Source organism: Chiloscyllium plagiosum, unplaced genomic scaffold (assembly GCF_037043375.1).
Source record: "Chiloscyllium plagiosum isolate Xiang-an unplaced genomic scaffold, Cpla_swu_hap1 HiC_scaffold_51, whole genome shotgun sequence".
NCBI lineage: Eukaryota > Metazoa > Chordata > Chondrichthyes > Orectolobiformes > Hemiscylliidae > Chiloscyllium > Chiloscyllium plagiosum.
Window position 1 is genome coordinate 18,066,758 of NW_028270189.1, and position 16,192 is coordinate 18,082,949.

At 45.1% G+C, this 16,192-nt stretch overlaps 1 protein-coding gene across 1 annotated transcript in view; it reads right to left on the minus strand.

Moving 5' to 3' along the window:
* The window catches only part of LOC148135036 (uncharacterized), a 49,120-nt gene that overhangs the window by 27,861 nt on the left and 5,067 nt on the right, over positions 1-16,192 (minus strand). Inside the window, exons 3-4 of the mRNA XM_087985240.1 lie at positions 15,824-15,923; positions 14,838-14,924 (exon numbers count right to left, since the gene is read on the minus strand). Of these exons, the coding sequence (XP_087841366.1) occupies positions 14,838-14,924; positions 15,824-15,923 (187 nt within the window). The remainder of the gene's footprint in view (positions 1-14,837; positions 14,925-15,823; positions 15,924-16,192) is intronic.

Sequence of the window (16,192 nt, forward strand, 5' to 3'; positions counted from 1 at the left end):
AAGTTTGCAGATGATACGAAAGTCGGAGGAGTTGTAGACAGTGAGGAAGGATGTGGCAGGTTACAGCGGGATATAGATAAGCTGCAGAACTGGGCAGAAAGGTGGCAAATGGAGTTCAATGTAGCTAAGTGTGAGGTGATTCACTTTGGTAAGAGTAATAAAAAGATGGGGTACTGGGCTCACGGTCGGATACTTGGAAGTGTGGATGAGCAGAGGGATCTTGGTGTCCATGTACACAAATCTTTGAACGTTGCCACCCAGGTAAATAGTGCGGTGAAGATGGCATATGGCGTACTGGCTTTTATTCGTAGAGGAATTGAGTTCCGGAGTACTGAGGTCATGTTGCAGTTGTATAGGACTCTGGTGCGGCCACATCTGGAGTATTGTGTGCAGTCTTGGTCGCCATACTATAGGAAGGATGTGGAGGCACTGGAACGAGTGCAGAGGAGGTTTACCAGGATGTTGCCTGGTATGGTAGAAAGATCGTGTGAGGAAAGGCTGAGGCACTTGGGGTTGTTTTCATTGGAGAAAAGAAGGTTTAGGGGTGACTTGGTAGAGGTGTATAAGATGATTAGGGGTTTAGATAGGGTCGACAGTGAGAATCTTTTTCCTCGTATGGAGTCAGCTATTACAAGGGGGCATAGCTTTAAATTAAGGTGGGGGGGGGGGGGGGGGGGGGGGGGGGGGGGTAGGTATAGGACAGATGTTAGGGGTAGGTTCATTACTCAGCGAGCCGTGAGGTCATGGAATGCCCTGCCAGTAGCAGTGGTGGACTCTCCTTCATTATGGGCATTTAAGCGGGCATTGGATAGGCATATGGAGGATAGTGGGCTAGTGCAGGTTAGGTGGGCTTGGATCGGCGCAACATCGAGGGCCGAAGGGCCTGTACTGCGCTGTATTCTTCTATGTTCTATGTCCTATGTAGATAAGATGAATGGCTGCATGGGAGGGGGATTCAAGACACCGGTGCATACACTTTGAAAAGAGATGACAAAGATTTTAAAAAGACATGAGTTTTTCTATTTTTGCACTTATGGGTTGAACTTCCAGAGGAAGTGGTAGCTGTGAATACAATTACAATACTTAAAAGATATTAGGATAAGTACATAAATAGGAGATATTTGGAGGGATATAGGCCAAGCAGAGGCAGGTGTGATTAGTTTAGGTGGAATTATAGTCGACATGGATTGGTTAGACCACAGGATCCATTTCCATGATACATAACTTTGAAACTCTTAACTCTCGGTGTCTTCGTGTTCACAACTCTCCCTATCACTGTCACCTCATGAAGCTTCACAACTCTTCCTTATCTCTGCTATCATAAGCATCTCTGTAACATCCTCCAATCACACAATCCTCCCTATCTCTGTAATCTCGATCCCCACAAATCTCTCTGCTAAGTGCCTTTCTGTAATTCCAGCCTTGAGGATAGCCCATTTTTAACTCAGATTCCTGCACCCTGAGCTCCAGAATTTCCTACTAAACCTCTCTGCTCATTTGCCTCCCCAAAACATTAACCAATCATCTATCATCTATTCTAATATCAAAAAGGTATGAGATGATCGCAGTGGGTCTGTGTGCTTGATGACCAATATGGAGAAGATGGGGGCATTGTGTTCAACAGTTTTATACCAGAGACTCTGACCCCATTTTATTCCGTGTTTCTCAGTGATTCCCTCTTTTTGAAGCAGACATGAGTGAGAAGCAGTGGAGAGTGTAAATGATACACAGTCTGCATAGTGAGAGGATTCCACCACCACTGGCTGTTTACCCTCCAGCTCCACAATGTCCAATAACCTATCCATGCTATCGCGGATCCTGGCACCAGGGAGGTAACATACTATCCTGGATTCATGCCTGTGGCCACAGAAGTGCCTGTCTGTACCCCTGACTATTGAATCCCCGTCACTCTCTTTCCTCCTGTTCTGTGCAGAATCCGAAGCGGGATACAGTATCTGTTTGATAACGGGATGATCACTGGGAACTCCTGCATTTCCTTCCTGAGCCTTTTACTTGATCTGATAGTCATCCATTCCCTTTCCTAACTCACTGAACGTGCTGTCCATAACATCCTCAGAATTGCAGATGAGCTACAGTGAGTCCATTCACAGCTTCAGATCTGAAAAGCAGTTTCCCAGTAACTGCAGATGGGCACACTTCCTGCACATATTGTCGCCAGGGACACTGGAAGCATCCCTTATTTCCCACATTGTACAAGAGGAGAATACCGTGGATCTGAGGTCTCCTGTAACAATGTCTCTCTAGATTCAGCTAGTTCTCCTATCGCGAGAACTTAAATGAGCTAGCAACCTTTCTTCACTTCAAGCATGTCCATTATAATCTAAAGCCCTGACTTTTACTGAAGCTGACATGTTATACTTTAAAATCTGTTACAAAATATTCAGCAGGTATCTCATAAAAATTGGCTATTCCCATTGGGGCCATGTGAATTTCTGAATGGCCTGAACTAAACCTGAGTTTCAGCTTCACCTTCTCCCTGTCTCACCTCATTGTTTTCACCCAACTCCAAAACACACTCACTGAGCCAAGCAGCATTCTCAGTACAGCCCTGTCATTTTCAGTTGTCAGAATCTGGAACATTCCACCTGAAAAGATGCTGGAATTTTAGTCCAAAGGAATTTTAATGGGTAGCTTGCAGAGAACTGAAAATAAAGAGTTTACAGGTTAACATTACGAAGTGGGTGATTGGGGACTAAATCTGACAGTTCCTGCAAAGAGATGAGGTGCTCCCTTTCAGGGCAATATCTCCTTCCTCAGCTGCAGGGCCCAGAACAGAGCACACACCCAAAGGGTGATCCAGCCACAAATTTGTCAATCTCTCTGATTTTTGCTTTACAAAAGTATTGAAGATTAGATTTAGATTAGTTTACAGTGTGGAAACAGGCCCTTCGGCCCAACAAGTCCACACCGACCCGCCGAAGCGAAACCCACCCATACCCCTACATTTACCCCTTACCTAACACTACGGGCAATTTAGTATGGCCAATTCACCTGACACTGCACATCTTTGGACTGTGGGAGGAAACCGGAGCACCCGGAGGAAACCCACGCAGACACGGGGAGAACGTGCAAACTCCACACAGTCAGTCGCCTGAGGCAGGAATTGAACCCAGGTCTCAGGCATGGTGAGGCAGCAGTGCTAACCACTGTGCCACCGTGCCACCCACTAAATGATATTTTCTCATAGACAGAACAGACAAACCTTTCTGTTTTCACAGTTAAATGCCAATTATATTCAGGTCCTGATGTCTCTGCTGACTGTAAAAACCTGTTTTTGAGATCCCAGTCTCAATTAATATCCCATAAAATGAATTCACACAACAAAACTCACAGTCAGTGCAGGATGAATAGTAAAGACAAATATTTATCTTGCACCTAACCTACACGTCTCTGAAAACTAGGGGCAATTTAGCTCCCAGTGCAATGGCAAAGGAGACAGGGGTTAAAGAGTGAATAATTGGTGGGGACAGAGCCCAAAGGAACATTTGGAAAGAAAAAGGACTGGATAGCGATCTGGCTGGGAGAGTGCATAGCTGTTAATGGAGGGAACAGGAACCGGTGTCTGGCAGCATCTCAGTGGATGTGATGGAAATGGTGGCTGATGTACGTTCTGCCGCAAAAAGACCCTGAGCTTCCAGTTGCCTGCCACTTCAACACACGAGCCTGTTCCCTGGCCAGCATCCCTGTCTCATGCTTACTGCAATGTTCCAGTGAAGCTTGATACAAACTGGCAGAACACTCCAGAACATACCAAATGGATCCGTATTTCAATTACAGCAATTTCCCCTCCCATATGGTCAACAATACCCTCCACCGTATCTCCTCTACTTCCCACACCTCCGCCCTTGAACCCAACTCCTTCAACTGCAACAAGGATAGAATCCCCCAAGTCCTCACATTCCACCCAGGTACAACACATCGTCCTCCACCATTTCCACCACCTACAATCAGACCCCATCAGAGATATATTTCCCTCCCCAGCCCTTTCAGCATTCCTCAGAGACCATTCTCTCTGTGACTTCCTTGTTAGATCCACGCTCCCCACCAACCCATCCTCCACTCCCAGGCACCTTCGCTCGCCATAGCAAGAGGTGGAAAACCTGTGCCCACACCTTCCCCTCACCTCCATCCAAGACACCAAAGGATCCTTCCACATTCAGCAGAGATAGTTCTTACATTCAAACATCTCACCTATTGAGTCCTTTGCTCTCGATGTGGTCTCCTCGACAGTGGGGAGACAGGACACCAACTTGCGGAATATTTCAGGGAACACTTCTGGGACACGTACCAACCAACCACACTGCCCTGTGGCCGACAACTTCAACAGCCCCTCCCACTCCGCCAAGGACATGCAGATTCTGGGCTGCCTCCATCGCCAAATCGACCCATCCGAAGCCTGGAGGAATAACACCTCATCGTCCGCCTTGGGACCCTTCAACCACACAGCATCAATGTTTCCTCATCTCCCCTCACCCCACCTTATCCTAGCTCCAACTCTCCAACTCGGCACTGGCCTCTTGAACTGACCCACCTGTCCATCTTCCTTCCCCATTATCCACTCCACCCTCTCACCATTACCTCTCATCTGCATCTACCTATTGCCTTCCTAGCTCCCTTCCCCCCCAACCTACACACCCCCTCCTATTTATTTCTCAGCACTCTTTCCCACACCGCACATTCCTGATGAAGGGCATATACCTAAAATGTCGATTCTCCAGCTACTTGGATGCTGCCTGACCTGCTGTGTGTTTCCAGTGCCACATGTTAACGAAGCTGGAAGAAGAAAACCTCATCACCCACTCGGGGACCCTTCAGCCCTTTGGCCTCAATATCAAATTCAATAATTTTAGATCCTGAACTCTCCCACGTCCTAGCATCCTAGCCCCCTACCCCACACACCAGGCCTTGTTATTATATAGCCTGCTATTACACACTGTGATTAGCCACTAACAGTCCCCATAAACAGCTATTCACTCTCCCCCAGCCAGATCGATATACACTCCTTTGTCCAATTTCTCCTCTCTCTCTCTTTGGGCTCTATTCCCAATCATTTACTCTTTAACCTATACCTTCTGCATATAAACCAACATTTTTTCCTCAGTCACATCAGTTCTGAGGAAGGTTCATAGGATCAGAAATGTTAACTATGACTTGTCTTCACAGATGCTGCCAGACCTGCTGAGCTTTTCCAGCACTTTCTGGTTGTTGTTTATCATTTCCATCATCCACAGTTTTTTCTGGTTTTTATTTAGCGGGAGCTTGTAATTCATGTCAAGCAGCCTACATCATGTGTTTATAAACCACCCCAGTACCCACAAACTCCATTTTTCTCCCAGTCTATGCCACTCCCATCACACTCACTGAGTCCCCCCCTCACAGTGACACTGCGCATGCACAGCTCATGGTCACGTGTTGGCCTGCTGGCCACACCCCTCATTCACTTATATTGGCTGGAGGATCACGCCAACTCTCCTATTGGTCTGCAGCTGCTGTCAATCACCTGGGCCCCATTGTGTCATGTTGGTGGGATCCTCCCATAAGTGTTGGGGGCTGAAGGGTGACCTCATTGAGTTTTATAAAACCATGAGGGGCATGAATGGGATAAATAGACAGGTCCAGAACGAGAGGGCATAGGTTTAAGTTGGCAGGGAAAATATTTAAAAGGGACCTAAGGGGCAACTTCTGTCAATCAGAGGATGCTGCATGCATGGAATTTTCGGTCAGGACAAGTGGTGGAGCCTGGTACAATTACACCATCTGAAACGCATCTGAATGGGTATATGAATAGGAAGGGTATAGAGGGATATATGCCAAGTGCTGGCAAATAGGACTTGATTAGGTTAAGACATCTGGTCAGCATGGACGAGTTTGACCGAAGGGTCTGTTTCTGTGCAGTACATCTCTATGGCTCGATGGCTCTGCGGTGGGATGAGCTTCATCATTCACAGTGAATGGGGCATTATCACAGAGTATAAGGGCTGGGGGCTATTCAGCCCATTTGAGCTGTACTTTCTCCCTCTGCAGATGCTGCAAATCTGTCCCAACTCCCCTCCCATCTGTCCATAGCCCTCCAAATCTTTCCTTAAAAAGTTGAATTCCAAATTTGTTTTGACAGTAACTGTTGAATCTGCATTCAGCTGTTGTTCAAACTGTTCCAGATGCTCAGAACTGACTCAGTAAAATAATCTTCTCATTTTTACCTTGCATTATTTGCCAGTTACATGAATGCAGTTACTAAAAATTGTGACAAACTTTCTACTTTCCCTCTCTGTCAACTAAATATCCTGGAGACAAATCTGCTCCTGGTCGAAATCACGACAAGGGGAGGTTGAATAGGCTGGGGCTGTTTTCCCTGGAGTGTCGGAGGCTGAGGGGTGACCTCACAGAGGTACATAAAATCATGAGCGGCATGGATAGGATAAAGAAGATAAATAGACAAAGTCTCCTCCCTGGAGTGGAGGCTTCCAGAACTAGAGGGCATAGGTTTAGGGTGGGAGGGGAAAGATATAAAAGAGACCTGAGGGGCAACGTTTACACACAGAGGTTGGTACGTGTGTGGAATGAGTGGCCAGAGGAAGTGGTGGAGGCCAGTACAATTGCAACATTTAAAAGGCATCTAGATACGTATATGAATAGGAAAGATTTGGAGGGATATGGGCCGGGTGCTGGAAGGTGGGATAGATTGGGCTGGAATATCTGGTTAGCATGGATGGGTTGGACCGAAGGGTCTGTTTCTGTGCTGTATATCTCTGTGATGAATGACCTTTCAGCCATTTTTTTTTAAAACCAAATAGCTAGTTCTCCCCGTATTCTATGACGTTGAACTTGCTAACCAGTCTGTTGTTATGTGGAACATTGTGTCTTCCTGAAGTCCATGTTAACGATGTCCATGCACAAAGCCATGTTGATTCTCCCCAATTATTTGCCTTTCCAATTACATGCAAATCCTGTCCCTTAGAATCCCTTCCAACAACTTGCCTGCCACTGACTTCAGGCTCACCGGTCTATAGTTCTCTGGCTTTTCCTTACCACCTTTCTCAAATAATGGCACACATCTTCCAGCACCTCACCTGTGGTTATTGATGACACAAATATCTCAGGGAGGGGCCCAACAATCATTTCCCTAGCTTCCCACAAATTTCTGGGATACATCTGATCAGGTCCCAGGGATTTATCCACCTTTATCCATTTTAAGACATTCAGGGTATCCTCCTCTGTAACATGGACACTTGCCAAGTTATCGCTATTTATTTGTGCAAATTCTCTAGCTTCCATATCGTTTTTCAGTAAAAACCAATGTGTGATATTCATATAGAATCTTTCCAACCTCCTGCGGTTCCATAGTCAGTCTTGTTGATCTTTGAGGGTCCCTATTCTCTGCCTGGTCACTCTTTGTCCTTAGTGTATTTCTAGAATCTCTTTGGATTCTCCTTAAACCTATTTCCCAAAGCCATCGCTTGTCCCCTTTTTGCCCTCCTGGTTTCCCTCAAGTATTCTACTACTGTCTCTATACTCCTCCAGGGATCCACTCAAACCCAGCTGTCTGTACCTGTCATATCCCTCCTTCATTTTCTTGACCAGAGCCTCAATTTCTCTTGACAGGCAGCATTCTCTACGCCTCCCAGCCTTGCCCTTAACAGGAACATACTGTCTGTGTACTCTCATTGTCTCATTTTTACAGGCCTACGGACGCAATGGCAGATGTGGACAGAGAATCAATCATTCTCAGTAAAGAGGAAGTGTTGGGAAAGGTAACAGCCTAAAGGTAAAAGGGGTGCCTGGCCATGATGGAATGCATCCCAGGGGCGAAAGGAGATGGCCAGGAAAATAGCAAATGTGTTTATGATAATTCCCGAATATTTGCTGGACTCTGGGACGTATCTGACAGATTGGAAAGCTGCAAATGTGATGCCACTATTTTTAAAAAAAAACACCCATTAGTTTAACTTCTGTAGTGGGGAAAATGCTTGAACCTCTCAAGGAAGTAGTAGCGAGTTATCTGGGCAGAAACTATCCCCCATTGAGCAGACACAGCATGGATTCATGAAAGGCAGCTCATGTTTAACGCATTTACTTGAACTATTTGAGGACATCACAAATGCATTGGACAAGGGGGACCCGGTGGATGTGGTGTATCTGGATTTCCAGAAAGTAATCGACAAGTTGCCACATGAAAGGCTGCTGTATAAGATAAAGGCTGCACGGCTTTATGGGTAATGTATTAGCATGGATACAGGATCGGTTAACCAACAAAAAGTAAAGAATGGGGATAAACGGGTGTTTGGATTAGTGTTGGCACTACAACTGTTTACAATTTACACAAATGTTTTGGAGTTGAGGACCAAGTGTACGGTGTCAGAGTTCAGATTTGAAACAAAGATGAGGTAGAGCAATGTGTGCAGAGGCCACCGTAAGTCTGCACAGGGATACAGATCGGTTGAGTGAGTGGGTAAGGATCTGGCAGATGGAGGACAATGTTGGGAAATGAGAGGTGGCACGGTGGCACAGTGGTTAGCACTGCTGCCTCACAGCGCCAGAGACCCGGGTTCAATTCCCGCCTCAGGCGACTGACTGTGTGGAGTTTGCACGTTCTCCCCGTGTCTGCGTGGGTTTCCTCCGGGTGCTCCGGTTTCCTCCTACAATCCAAAAGATGTGCAGGGTCAGGTGAATTGGCCGTACTAAATTGCCCGTAGTGTTAGATAAGGGGTAAATGTAGGGGTATGGGTGGGTTTCGCTTCGGCGGGTCGGTGTGGACTTGTTGGGCCGAAGGGCCTGTTTCCACACTGTAATCTAATCTAATATGGAGGTCATCCATTTTGGTCGGACTAACAGCAAACTGGATGATGAAATGGTGAAAACTTGCAGCATGCTGCTGTGCAGAGGGAGCTGGGTGTCCTTCTGCATGAATCACAGGAAGTTGGTTTGCAGGTGCAGCAGGTAATTAAGGCAGTGAACGGAATATTGTGCTTCCTTGCTAGAGGGATGGTTATGCTGCAGCTGTACAGGCCACACCTGGAGTACTGTGTACAGGTTTGATCTCCTTACTTCAGCAAGGATGTACTGGCACTGGAGGGGGTGCAGAGGAGGGTCACTAGTTTGGGCCTGGAGTTGAGAGGGTTGGTCTATGTGGAGAGATTGAGAAAACTCATTGTAATTTAGAAGAATGGGAGATTGGATGGGGTAAAAAAAACAAAATTATGAAGGGAGTAAGTAAGATAGAAGCAGGGAGTTTATTTTCACCAGAGGTGGGTGAAACTAGAGAACGTAGCGTCAAAATAAGGTGGAGCAGATTTAGGACTGAGTTCAGGAGTAACTTCTTCAGCTAAAGGGTTGTGAATCTGTGGAATTCCCTGCTGAGTGAAGCAGTTGAGCTATCAACTTTATTTGCCTTTAAGGCAAAAGGTAGATTTGTGAACAGGAAAGGAATTAAGGGTTATGGTGAGAGAGCAGGAATGTGGAGCTGAGGCCATGAAAAGATCAACCCTGATCTTATTGAATGGCAGAGCAGGTTTGAGGGGTCAGATGAAAGTTTTTGCCTTGTGCCATCAAAAGTGACCTTTGAAAAGTTAAGTTTCTAAATTGGACAATCTGGTCTATTATTTTCTGTAACTATTTTAAAATTAATAGAATTATCAGAGAATCCCAGAATCCCAACAGTGTGGAATGAGACCATTCGGTCCATCACATCGATACTGACGCTCAGAGCCTCCTAACCTCCCCCTGTAACGTTGCATTTTCCAGGGCCACCCAACCTACACATCCCTGAACACTACGGGCAATTCAGCCTGGATAATCCAATCTACCCTGCACATCTTTGGACTGTGGGAGGAAACCAGAGAACCCGGATACAATCCACGCAGACAACCGCAATAAGGTGATCATGCCTTTCTTAATTCCCAGTTCCACCCAAATAACTTCACTGGGCGTACTCCCATGAATATCCTCCCTAAGCACAAACATAATGCTATCCCTGATCAAAAACGCTACACCCCCCTCTCTTGACCCCGTTTCTATTCTTCCTATAGCATCTATACTCTGAAACATTCAGCTGCCAGTCCTATCCATCCCTGAGCCACGTTTCTGTAATACTCATAATATCCCAATGCCATGTTCAAAACCATACCCTAAGCCCATCTGCCTTCCCTGTCAGGCCTCTTGCATTGAAATAAATGCAGTGTAACTGCTCAGTCTGACCTCATTCTCTGCTTTGCCCTTGTCTGCCTTGACTATTTGACCTCAGAACTGCACTAGCCTCAGACATACCTCTTTTCTCACTATCTATTTGCAATCACACCCACTCCCTCACTGGTTTAATGCCTCCTGAGTAGCATTAACAAATCTCCCTGCCCAGATATTACACACCTTCCAAATCAGGTACTATCCATCCTTCTTATCAGGTCAACTCTACTCCAGAGGAGATCACAATGATGCAAAAATGTGAATCATTTTCCCCTGCACCAGCTCCTTAGCCACTCATCCAGCACCTCCTCCTCTGTAATATGGACATTTTTCAAGACGTCACCATTTATTTCCCCACATTCTATATCGCCCATGTACTTCTTCACAGTAAACACTGATGCAAAGTATTGTTTCCCTATCTCGCCCATCGCCTGAAGCCCCACACAAAGACTGCCTTGCTGATCTCTATTTTCTCCTAGTTAGCCTTTTGTTCTTAATGTATTTACAAAAGCCCTTTGGATTATCCTTAACCCGATTCGCCAAAGCTATCTCACGTCCCCTTTTTGCCTCCTGATTTCCCTCTTAATTATACTCTTACTGCCTTTATACTTGAAGGACTTTTGGATTGGAATAAATGCAAAATACTACATTCTGACAAAACAAACGAGGGTAGGACTTACACTCAATAAAAGTAGGACCTTGAGTAGTGATATGGGAACGAAGAGACCGAGGGCTTCACTCTTGGAAGTTTGTGTCACATGTAGACAGGGTGGTTAAGAAGGTGCTTAGCACACTTACCTTCATTGTTCAGACCTTTGAGTACAGGAGTTGGGACGTTATGTTGAGGATGTACAGGACGTTGGGGAGGCTTCTTCTGGAATACTCTGTCCAGTTCTGGTTGTGCTGTTATAGGAAGGATATTATTAAATTGGAGCAGGTTCAGGAGAGATTTACCTGCATGTTGCCATGAATGGAGGGATTGTGTTCTAAGGAGAGGCTGGATAGGCTGGGATTTTTTTCCACTGGCGTGCATGAGGTTGAGGGGTGACCTTATTAGAGGTTTATAAAATCAGAAAGAGTGTAGATAAGGTGAATAGCCGGGGGAGAGGGGGATTCAAAACTCGGGTGCATTCATTTTGAGAAGAAATGAGAAAGGTTTGAGAAAAGATATAAGGGTTTTAAAAAAAAAATATACGTGTGGAATGAATTTCCAGAGGAAGTGGTAGCTGTGAATACAATTACAATATTTAAAATACATTCAGATAAGTACATAAATAGGAAATATTTGGATGGATGTGGACCAAGCGGAGGCACGTACACTTAGTTCAGTTTGGAATTATGGTTGGCATGGACTGGTTGGACCACAGGGCCTGTTTCCTTGCTGTATAACATTATGACTCTAATCCTCACTAACTCTAAATCCCTCCATCCTCAACTCTCCTGATCACTGTCACCTCATCCAGCCTCACAACTCTTCCTTATTTATATAATTCCTCACCAGCCACAGAACGCTCCCTATCTCATGTCCTCCAGTTTCTCAGATCTCTGCTACAAGTGCCTTTCTTTAGTTCCAGCCTTGAGGATGCCCTCATTCACTCTGATTGGTTGGAAGACAAACTGGTACGACCTGGTCCTCTAGTACTGCCCTCTGCCCCTATTGGCCTGCGCTGACATCAATCACACGAGACCCATTGTGAGGTGAGTGGTGGGATCCTCCCTCTCTCTGTCCTGGGATGAGCTTCATCATTCACAGTGAATGGGGCAGTATCACAGAGCACAGGGGCTGGGAGCTATTCAGCCCATTGGGACTGTACTCTCTCCCTCTGGAGATGCTGCACATCTGTCCCAATTCCCTTCCCATTTGCCCATAGCCCCCCCAAATCTTCCCCTAAAAAGTAAAATTCCAAATCTGTTTATGAATAACTGCCAAGTCTGTGTCCAGCTGCCAATCAGACAGTTCCTGATGCTCAGACCTTACTGAATAAAATATTGTTCACATGTTCACATATTATTTGCCAATTACCCGAAAATAGTTACTAAAATTGTGACATTGTTCACAATTCCCTTCTCTCTGCAAATTAAATATCCGAGACACAAATTTGCAGCTGGTCAAACTCACTGCTTAACCTTCTCAGCTCCACATACAATTATCTGTGCTTCTGCTAGCTCTCTACAAAAGAGGAACACATCTTATTTTCATTTATTCGTGTCACAGAGATGTACAGCACAGAAACAGATCTTTGGTCCAATTTGTCCATGCCAACTAGGAATCCTAAACTAATGGAATCCTATTCCCAGCTATTGATCCGTATCCCTCGAAACCCTTCCTATTCATGTACCCAATCAGATGCCTTTCAAATGTTGTAATTGTATCAGCCTCCACTACTTCATCTGGCAGCTCATCCAATACACACACCACACACAGCTTGAAAACTTTGCTCCTCAGATCCCTTTTAAATCTTTGCTCTCTTGACTTAAGCCCATGTGATCTTGTTTTGGAACCACCTAACTTGGGGGGGGAAGGACCCTGGCTGTTCACCTTATCCATACCCCTCATGATTTTACAAATCTACACGAAGTCACCTGTCAATCTTTGACTCTCCAGGGAAATTACCCCCAGCCTCTCCCTGTAGCCCAAATCCTCCAACCCTGGCAAAGTCTTTGTCAATCTTGTCTGAACTCTTTCATGATTCAGAACATCCTTCCCAGAACAGGGGATTTTGAACTTAAAACAGAATTCCTGAAATGGCTTAATCAATGTCCTGTCCAGCCACAATATGATGTCCCAGCTTCTGTATTCAATGCATCGACCAATAAATATAAGCATACCATACACCAGCTTCACGAGTCTGCCTATCTGCGACTCTACTTTCAACGAACAATGAATCTGAACTCCATGGTCTCTTTGTTCAGCAACACTCCGAAGTACTTTACCATTAAGTGTATAAATCCTGCCCTGATTTGCCTTTCCAAAATGCAGCACCTCGCATTTGTCTAAATTGAACACCGTCTGCCATTCTTTGCTCCAATGGCCCATCTGATCAAGATCCTGTTGTATTCTGAACTAACCTTCTTCGCTGTCCACGACACCTCCAATTTTGGTGTCTTCTGTAAACCCACTGACTATATCTCATATTTACATCCAAGTCATTTATTTGAGGACCGAATATCCATTCCTGCAGCACACTGCTGCTCACACGCCTCCAGTCCGCAAAGCAACCCAACATCACCACCCTCTGCCTCCTACCTTCAAGCCAGTTTTGTATCCAAATGGCTAGTTCTCCCAACATTCCATGTTATCTAACCTTGCTAACCAGTCTGCTTTGTGGAACATCGTTCAGTGCCCATATAGACAACGTCCACAGTCTGCCTTCATCAATCATCTTTGTCACATCTTCAAAAAAACTCAATCAAGTTAGAAAGAGAGAATTACTCACACAAAGTCATGTTGACTATCCTTAATCTTTCCTGGTCTTTCCAAATACATATAAATCCTATCCCTCAGAATCCCTTCCAACAATTTGCCTACCACTGACTTCAGGCTGCCTGTTCTCTTGTTCCCTGGCCTTTCCTTACCACCTTTTTAAAATAACAACACCTGTCTTCCAGCACCTCACCTGTCACAAACGATGATATAAATACCTCAGGGAGGGGCACTGCTTTCCTAGCTTTCCACAAATTTCTGGGATACACCTGATCAGGACCCAGGGATTTATCCACCTTGATGCCATTTAAGACATCCAGTACCACCTCCTCTGTAACATGGACACTTTTCAAGTTATCACTGTTGTTAACTATCAAGTTCTCCAAACTCTCCAGAAAAGAGTAGCATAGTATCTCTCCCACCTCCTGTTGTTCCACAGATGGCCTTCTTGATCTTTAAGAAGTTGTATTCTTTGTCTATTTTTTCTTTTATCCTTGATATATTTGTAGAATCGCTTTGGATTTTACTTAAACCATTTCCTAGAGATATTTCATGTTCCCTTTTTGCTCATCTGATTTCCCTTGAGTATATTCCTGTAAAAACATGAACCTGTACTCCCAATTCCTCCGCCTCTGCCATATCTGCTTCCAGGAAAAGCAATTCCACTCCAGGACATCCCAGAAAGGATTCCTATTTCAAGGACTGCATTTCCCTCCCACGTGATCAAAAATTCCCTCCAATGCATATCCTCCACTTCCCGTACCTCCACCTTCCCCCCCACCCCTCCAACCACAATAAGAATATAATCCACCGGTCCTCGCTTGCCACCCCACGAATCTCCAGATACAGCGCATTAACCTCTGCAATTTCCGCTACCTACAGTCAGACCCCACCACCATGGATATATTTCCCTCCCCAGCCCTTCCACAGAGACCATGGGATATTTGGTGCTGATGTGCTGCCCCACTGATACCTCAGTCACTCACCCTGCCCAATGGTCTAGTGATACTATCGCTAGATGGATAATCCAGACACCCAGATAACGTTCTGGGTCCCAGGGTTTGGATCCCATCACAGCAGACAGTGGAATGTGAATTCAATAAAAATTTGGAAGTAAGAATCTATTAAAGACCATGAATCCATTGTTGATTGTTGCAAAGAAAAACAATGAGATTCACTAATATCCTTCAGGGAAGGAATCTGCCATCCTTACCTGGTCTGGCCTGCATGTGACTCCAGACCCACAGCAACATGGTTGAATCTTAACTGCCCTTGAGGCCCAGCCAGTGACACCCTCATCCTGTGAATGAATTAAAAAAGGTCAAGTCTTGTATACAATCATACTATTCTTACAGATAAGTGATCTGTAAGTAAATTTGCTTCTCAATTCCCGGCTGACTATTTATTTCTCAGTTTCACCTGCACAACTTGCCTGGATGTACTTCCAGGATTATCCTCCTGAAGCCCAGCCATAATGTTATCCCTCATCAAAACCACCTCACCCCCCTGCTCTGTTGCCCCCTTTCTATCCTTGCTATAGCATCTATACCTTGGAACATTAAGCTGCTGGTCCTAACCATTCCTAAGTCATACCTCTGTAATTGCTGTAATATCCCAGTGCCATGTTCAAAACCATACCCTGAGCTCCTCTGCCTGACCTATCGGGCCTCCTGCATTGAAATAAATGCAGTGTAACTGCTCAGTCCGACCTCATTCTGTGCCTTGCCCTTGCCTGCCTTGACTGTTTGACGCCTGAACTGTACCAGCCTCAGACTTGGCTCTTTCCTCACTCTTTTGAGTTTACCTCCATTCCTTCACTGGTTTAATGCCTCCTGAATAGAACTAGCAACTCTTCCCTTTCAGTGCAGGTACAATCCAACCTTCTGATGAAGGTCAATTCTACCCCACAAGAGATTTGAATGATCCAACAATGTGAACTCTTCTATTCCTATGTCATTGATAAATAAACAACAGCCTCCCGCAAAATGGTTATTCTCCCCTTTAAGAATGTTCTGCTCCCTCTCCGAGGCATCCTTGTACAAAAATTACACATTCGAATAATAAACCTTACACTCATCACATCATTATAAAAAGATTACATAACACATGATGGTTTGGGGAGACCTTTTGAGAGAATGTGATGATTCAAAGGAGAATTTTTAAGCAGCAAAAGGGATTGATCTGGAACGCAATACTCACACACACACAATGCGAATATCCAGGTCCTGATGTACTGAGTAATTCAGAGTTTGGCAGAACATTTACTGAGATTACCATCTGAATGTCCACCTGTAATATCCTGTAATACAAGTTTATACAATCTGTCACTCTCAGTTCAAGTTAGAAACCCACACCATCCCCTCCTCCTGGCGCAGGATTACTGTACATAGTTACAACAGGTCATCAGGAAGGGGAATGGAATGTTTTGTTTAGAGGGTTTTCAGTATGAGAGTTTGGAGTATATACCTGAGAGTAACGTGAGGAAGTGGTGGTGAGACCACCATATCTGGAGTAATGTGAGCAGTTTTGGTCCCTTTAGATAAGGAAATGTGTCACTTTATTGGAGGC